A 7925-nucleotide genomic window follows, 5' to 3' on the forward strand; every position below is an offset into this window, starting at 1 on the left:
AACATGCTTAGAAGAGAAAAGAGATTGAGAAAAGTATGTGAGAGTTGGTTCATTAAAATTGGACAACTAAAAAGGTGAATTGTCTTTTGGAAGCTAAAGGCCATGGAAAAAATAAAACCCATAGAGCATGGAGATCCACCCCTTTTAGTAAAATAAACATGTGGTGGAAGATTACCATGAATAGATTATCCACTAAGGACATACTTTTTGGTAAGTTCACAAATTAAAGTCTTTCTTAGAACAATGACATCTAATCATTAGTATGAAGTTTGCTAAATGAGGGACATCAATTCATGCTGCCTTACAACTTGCCTACTTGAGGTTTTGAATGGTTAAGCTAAATGAGTTTACCTTAATTTACTCATAATACAAAAATGTAAGGGAAAAATATAGGGAACTACAAATACATAATAGCTACTTCTTATGCAAGAGTGTGAAAAAGTCTACTCCCTTTTTAAATTTTTTTTAGAAAAGCTTAGGAATTCTAGGGAGAGTGATTAAGAAATGGTTATGAATATTGATTTAAACATTAATCACTATAATTTTGTGATGTTTGGTTATCGAGGGTAATTGGATGGGGTGTCCCTTGAGGTGTGGAATATAATCATTGCTATTGGTTTCTAGTGGATCGATAATTTTGGGGCTTTTCTATTACACTACAAAGTCTAAAAAGTGCAAAATTTTGATCGTATTAGCAAAAAAAAAAAAGAGTGCATAGTGAATTATCCTTAAGTTATAAAGAAGGTTTTGACTAAATCAACAAAAAAATGTTAAATTGAAATATCTTCATTATTAAAGAAGTTCAAGAAGAAAGTTTTCCTTATAAGATGATCTATTTTGTTAGGGAACAATATTACATGTTTATGAATACTTATCATTTGCAGATCAAAACATCTTCATGTTTTCAATACAATCTTCATCTTCATCACATCTATCTTGTCACAAGAAGTATTTGAGGTTGAAAGGAAAATAGAACAAAGGGGTGAAATACAATAAATCTGAAAAAATTCAAAAATTTAAAAGAGGAGGAAAAAACATACCAAAAAGCTCTACAATGATACTGCTACCATTGAACAACGTGTTTCCATTTTAAAGAAATTGGACATGTTTGATAATAATGTGACTTTAAATAGCTACATGGAGTATACATTCTAGATTGTCACCACCTAGTTGCAAAATAAAATAAAATAGGTCATGCCCTGGCTTAATAACATTCAAGAACTAAGTATAGGGCATGTGACAAGAAAACTGCAAGTGGCCTAGAATAATGGAAGACTACAACATGTGACTAATAATGGAAATCAATATACAAAGAATCATGTGCAATTTTGGGGAACATACAACACACGTTATAAACATTAAAACGTGAGCTAGGAAGTCCAAATTCAAGAATTGATGTGCTTCTTTAGGAGAAGGTGATGTTCATCACATGAATTGATGGAACATTGTATTAATCAAAATATTGATATGCTGCTTTTCAAGAAGTGTTCATGAGGAATGGATTAACAAGTCAAGGCAAAAAGAAGAGTCTTTATAATAAATGAGAAAGGGAAATAAGATGCTATGTCAATTTGGAGAAAAGGTCCAATCTTTCCGATGGAAATCATGACACTTTACATTATGAGCTATTATATTCGTGGTGGAATGTCCAATGTGGTCTTCTTCACATTCCACGTTGTTTTACAAAGGCAGATGGAAGTATTACACCACTCCCAAATCTGCAAAAGAATGGTAACCACCTATTTACAAATAGCTATATGACTCAACTAAGGCATAAAAGTTGTTTGTGACTCTTAGACATGATAAAATTGTAGCCGGTGTGGGTTTACAATAGTGTCCTAGATATAGGTTAAAGCAAGGCATTAATTTTTAGGGTACATGGGACTAGTGGTTCTATGTGAGACTCTTATTGGAAGCCCCTCTTGTGGCACTTGGAAAGGACTATATTGAACTCCTGTCTTTGACTCATCAAGCTCCCACCTACACATACGATATGGAGATTAATAACACGATTTAATCTAGTATGTATAAAATGCACTTTGGAACTTAGAGGTGTAGTGAAGTTTTGAATATGATGAGATCATGAGAAGAAAAGCCACCTAAATTTGGTAGTGAGATGATGAATGAAGACTAGCATTTCAAGCTTTGCTAGTTCATTTCCAGGGCAAGAATGTATGCCATTGCCGAAAGGCAAAAATGTGTTTGGCTTGGGAGGAGCCTGCACAAGCAAATAAGAATAATTAGATATTTCCAAAGGTGAGATACAATTCTATGAGAGAGAGAGAGAGAGAGAGAGAGAGAGAGAGAGAGAGAGGTGTATATACCTCAAACCTGGAAGGGTCGAACTTGTGAGGCTCTGGAAAAAACTCAGGGCTATGGTGAATGTTTCTGAAAAGAGGTAGAACCTTCCACCCCTTTGGGATAAGATAACCTAATAAAATCAATTTATATCGAATCAGATGAATAGATAGTAGCATTAGCCATACTCATGTCATTGAGAGCATCGCAAATAAAACATGTAAACTAATCTCATCATTGCATTGATAGATGAATACCTTCATACTCCACATCTTCCACAGCTTCTCGAAATGTGAATGATAGAATGGTTGCAACTCGGAGGGTCTCTTGAATGACCTACAAATGAATAGATACCGTGTGAGTGTAAAGTAATCTCACTAGTAGATAGATGGATTGAACGTCAAGTCACAACTACTAGGACAATAGTAGTAGAATGAATAGTAGTAGTGAGAACTTGGTGAGGAGAGTTACCCGAGATGTCAAGCGCATGTTCCTAGTGTCTTCCCAGGTGAGGTGTTGCATGTGAGGGGGCTTGGCTAGACGGATGCTTTCTTGTTCGGCCTAAAAAGAGAAAGGGAGGTTAGAGAGAGAGAGAGAGAGAGAGAGTGTGTGTGTGTGTGTGTGTGTGTGTGTGTGAGGCTATAGCCGTGGTGGTTCAGCAGAGGAGTAGTAGTTTTACAATGACGGAGTCGAGGAGCGTGGGGCTGGACTTGAGGAACTTGATGAGCCAGGTGAGGACGCTGGCCGTGGTGTCCCGCGAGGCGAATATGACCCCGATCATGTTGTCCACGATCTGCTGATCGCTCAGGCCCCCGCCCTTCTCATCCTCGTACGCCAGCAGGCTTCCCAGAAAGTCTTCCTCTTCCCCCCTCCCTCCCTTCCCTCCTGCCCTCCTCTCCCTTATCAGCCCCATTATCACCTCGCTCAAATGCCTCCTCGCCTGTCACACACACACACACATCCTCGTTAGCAACTCTAGGTCATAGTACTTACCATAAATCATACTCTTTGCCATGAACATTTTTCTCGCTTAATGCCCGAGCTTCCCTCACCTACTACACAATACACACTATGCTTTGCAACTCCTCCCTTTCTATATTCGAGTATTGATATGATAGTGAAAACCATTGCTTGATGTCCCCTACCTACCTTCATGGCCTTGCTGTACTTTGCTCCCGGTATGTTGATCGGCATGCAATTGTACCCCTTCTCCAACGTGGTGTATGCTTGATTTAGATCTTCCATGTCAAGGCGCCCTTCCGCATCACAGATTTTTCGAATGACCACTTTGAAAGCAAACTGCGCATTGAAACCTCTACGTTAGAAACACTCCAATAGCCTAGGAGCAGGGTCAATGTTCCCTTGCTAACTTTGGAGCCAAGCAAATGTGTGAAAGAGACGATCTTTATTCTCTCACGAAAAAGTCTCTGGCAAAAAGATTGTGTGGCATGGTCCTCAAAAAAGGACGTGAAAAAGCAAGAGCAAAAAATATCTCAAGAGTGTTTGGGAAGGAGGATGGAATCTGAGATTTATGCACATACTAAAAGTGGCAAGATGTGGATTTGCACCATACCCTAGAAATAGTAAGGTAGCCAAGTGAAAGGGAGGATATCAATCCAATTGTGTTGTAGGGATATAACCTAAACTTACATGGGCTGGGTATGTTGACGTTCGAACTTAGGGACGAGCTTATGTAGATCTTGGCATTCAATATTGAGGATGAGCTCACGTAAGTAGCATGGCTATCTATATGTGTGATGATGGATTCTTGGGGGGGTTCAAAAGTTTTTAATAAATTGACTGTACTTCGTGAATCGTGGGGCACTAGCTTCATTGACTTTTATGGAAGTCTTACAGATGTCAATGTTGGAATTCTTTGGGAAATTTAATTGAAGAATGTGCGAGAGAGAGAGAGAGAGAGAGAGAGAGAAGGAGAAAGTGTGGACAATGAGAGAGTTTACTTGAGGTATGTGTGAGGGCGTGTCACGTGTGTGACCAAGCAGACACACAAAGTGAAAATCGAAAGGCTTGCTTGTGAGGCTGTGATGTGCATGGAGGGGTGGATATGGATAATGAACGAGAATGGCAATGGCAAGAATACCTTCTTCATTTCCATGAAGGTGTTGACGGTCTTGTGGTGGGCGGCCCAGGAGTGGAGGGTGGAGAGGGCGAGCTGCTCGATGTGGGGGACCATGGAGCGGATGGAGTCGGGCAGGAAGGAGTGGAGCACAAGCTTCCGGAGGCGCGCGTGGTAGGGCCCCTCGTGGAAGAAGAGGGCCTGCGGCCCGATCATCCCCTGCTTGCTCGCCGGGAACGTGGGCTTGAACAGGTGCGCCTGCGACGCTAGCACGAACCGCGCCGCCTCCGGACTCGCTATCATCACGCACGGGCACCCCAGTATGTGCGTCTTGAATATGTTCCCATACCTACAACCACACACACGCCATTGAAATTTAAAGGTCCATATTGAAAATTTTTAATTTTAAAAACCCATTCCACAGTTCCACTCTCAGATTCATCTCACAGACACAACAACAACAGTACACACACACACCCCTCCCCCCCCAACACACACAAGTTTCAGATCACACACTCCATAAGCTCAGCGACACAGACTAAGCTCCACACACGCACGCGCGCGCGCGCGCACACACACTCTAGAGCTCTCTCATATTATCCACCCCCATTTCTACAAATCTCACGCCAATACCGTGAGCTAATTCCGCTACTGCTACCTCCCATCATGACAATTCCCCAGGCCTCGAGCTTCCTCTACTAGCCTCTTACCAGTCTGCATCCCTCCACAATAAGCCAGTTATCTGCTAGCTCCCTTACAGAAGCTCATCATTTTACACAGTACTCTTACGTGGAGATTACATAAGAGTTTCCTACAATCCCCCATTGCACCAAGTTAGGTATATCTAGATGTATGTCACGATGTTGGCACTGATACTACTACAGGGAGATAAAACAGTTTCTCACAGCTGACTCCGCGGAGATACGAAGCTAGGTATAGATGTTTGTCACGATGTTGGCACTACTACTACTACTACTTGAAGATAACACAGTTTCCCACAGCTGACTCCATAAAATTCCAATTCAACGGAAAATGACTTAGAAAAACCTTCTGGGTACATACAGATACACACACAGAGGGATAAAAAGAACACACAGATTGGCTCTCCTCTCCTCCTCCCATCACACCTTCTCTGCTTCGAGGCGAAGAAAGAATTCGGGTTCTCTGAGTACAGCTGCAGTGTCTCGCCTACGTATGGCCACCCCATCGACCCCGGCGGCAGCTTCTTGTGCCATTCCAAGTAGCGATGGTGCAGCATTCGCGCCCCCATGAAGCACAAAATGGCCGTTATTCCCATCGCCAGGAGCAACATTTTGCTTCTTCTGATTGAATTTCCCCTGTTCCGATTGGGAAGACGAAAGAGAAAGAGAGTAGTAATAGCAGCAGCACAGCAGCACAGAGGTGGGGATAATTGAAGGGCTTTATGCTGGCTGCTACGTTATCTGTCTATCCGGCTCCTTTGCGGTCAGCAGCTTGTGTGTGTGTGTGTGTGTGTGTGTGTGTGTGTGTCTCTCTCTCTCTCTCGCCGCCCCTCTCTTAGAATTTGGATCACGCTCAAGTGCGAGAGGAGGGAGGGACACAAGTATGTATGATGAGAGGATAGACCTGGACTCTCGATAGAGGGGGGAAATGATTCGATGAAGTTATGAGAGCGAATTCAAGGGTGGGACGGGTTAGCAATTTATAGGGCCACAGCCTACAGGAGGATCGGGCAAGGAAGATAGGAGAGAGAGAGGGGGGGGCGCGGCGGGGGAGAGAGGGGATGGGAGGGGAGGGAGGGGACGAGAGCGAGAGAGAATCTCTTCTAAGCTCCCCTTGCCAATTATGCCTGGCTCCAGATCCCGGCAAATCTCCTCCGATTTGGGCCCTCTACTTAACCTCCCCCTTAACGCAGCCAAAGAGGCACCTCCTTTGCCCACCCTAAGGGCTCCGTCACATGAACCACATCCCTTCTACTACTCTCCACAACACCAACTCATTGCCCAACTCCATCCCCATTTCGAAGCTTCATCTCCTCCCTCCCCTAGGCTGCTTTATGCCTTTCCATGTGCATCTGCAAAATATTCACTTCTAGTGGATTGTATATTACTATTTTTCACAATTGACTTCAAGGGCCCATCGCGCAAGTAGGGACATGTCATTCGTAGGGGAAACCCTGTAATCACAATAAGCTACTATGAATGAATGCAAATATTCCCCTAAACAAATGGAATAGTAATACCTCTAATTGTTGCTTGGAAGAACCTAGGTTTAGTGTAATCCCACCTTTATATTTTTGAAATTTACCTCTAAATCTAAAATTAAGAGTTGAGGAAATCTTCAAAATTTAAAGGATTTTGGTATAAAAAGCTTCAAATATAGCCATCTTACCTCTTGGTTTTTTCATTCGAAAGGTTTCTCACCTTTTGGGATTTGAGCATTGCTCTAACATGGATTTGTTCGAACAGTAAAGTGGCTCCAAAGGAACACTAGTACCTCTAACATGGACTTGTTTGCAGGGTCAAAGTGATTCCACATGTTACTCATAATGATCTCGAATGTAGCTCTTACACATTGTGAAAATGAATTCCAAAGTTAGTTACCCTCTTGTCATACAACCTATAGTTAAAAACTGCCAAGAAAGTTAACTATCATTGACTACATGTTGACAATTTCCAAGGACCACCTTTCCTCCTAGTTGCTTACCTTGCTTTACATTTTTTGGCAAACATGTGATCACCTTTCCAACTTCCAAGTATTATTGTCATTTGACCTATTTGGCCCTCCCCTTCTCATAGCACTTGATTTCACAAAATCTATGCTTCCACATATCTAGCTGTATATCAACCAATGAGCCCATCAAGTTTCCTAACATATTTCACCAAGCCTCTACATTTATGTTTCTAGTACTTTGAGTTCTCTTATCATATTCCTATCCAGAAACAATCTGAGAGATTCTTCCTTTCATAAATTCTAATGATAGGGACATTGTGAATAACAAAATGTGAATGCTAGTATGATGGCTTGATATGAAAGAGAACACTATTGACATATAATGGAAGGATGTTGAGCAATTAATAGCATTGACCTGAACACTTGGAAACTTTTCTCCTATAAGGTTTCTCTTCTACACTCGAGAAATGCAAGCTTTAGTCCAAACATTCAGAGAGATTGTGGCACTTTTGCTTCACCACAACGAAGGGCTTGGATTAGTTGGTAAAATGCGTGTCAATGTCTTTACACTACTTGCTCACCTAGATTATGTATGATTTCTTATTGGAATATCTTCTTTCACTCACCCCAATAGCTAAAACTTTTGTACATCTAAGAATTTCTACCCCTTGCTACATTAATTTGGCTCTTTCGAAATCTCATCGGTGCCTCCAACGTTCACCCCATGACAAAATTCATTTGTGTATTCTTAATAGAGTTTCCAAATACCATTTGTTGCCATGACCCATGTTTCTAGTCTCATGTTTATGTTTCTTAGTTTTAATGATATTCCTGAAGGCTTGGTGTCTCACTTTCATGCAACACAAAATTTCCTCACCTTTTAATCTCACATACTACA

At 41.7% G+C, this 7925-nt stretch overlaps 1 protein-coding gene across 1 annotated transcript; it reads right to left on the minus strand.

Annotated features, from left to right (window-relative positions):
- Positions 1 to 1550: 1550 nt before the first annotated feature.
- On the minus strand, positions 1551 to 6129 carry LOC148039091 (abscisic acid 8'-hydroxylase 3-like). Its single transcript, XM_087674976.1, has 9 exons — positions 5503 to 6129; positions 4400 to 4724; positions 3448 to 3597; positions 2978 to 3238; positions 2770 to 2859; positions 2556 to 2634; positions 2325 to 2431; positions 2100 to 2218; positions 1551 to 1980 (listed from the first exon to the last, which is right to left on the minus strand). The coding sequence occupies exons 1-9, from the start codon at positions 5685 to 5687 to the stop codon at positions 1863 to 1865; spliced, it is 1434 nt and encodes a 477-aa protein (XP_087531102.1). The 5' UTR covers positions 5688 to 6129; the 3' UTR covers positions 1551 to 1862.
- Between the last annotated feature and the right edge of the window lie 1796 nt (positions 6130 to 7925).

The sequence above is a fragment of the Lygodium microphyllum genome, chromosome 3 (assembly GCF_053477565.2).
Source record: "Lygodium microphyllum isolate KBCC chromosome 3, Lygodium_microphyllum_v1.1.10, whole genome shotgun sequence".
In the NCBI taxonomy this organism is placed as follows: domain Eukaryota; kingdom Viridiplantae; phylum Streptophyta; class Polypodiopsida; order Schizaeales; family Lygodiaceae; genus Lygodium; species Lygodium microphyllum.

Coding starts and splice junctions, on each gene's coding strand:
- LOC148039091 (XM_087674976.1), bottom strand. CDS start 5,687: ATGTTGCTCCTGGCGATGGGAATAACGGCCATTTTGTGCTTCATGGGG. Junction 3,239..3,447: donor AGTACAGCAAGGCCATGAAG/GTAGGTAGGGGA, acceptor TGTGTGTGACAG/GCGAGGAGGCATTTGAGCGA. Junction 1,981..2,099: donor CATCTCACTACCAAATTTAG/GTGGCTTTTCTT, acceptor TCGTATGTGTAG/GTGGGAGCTTGATGAGTCAA.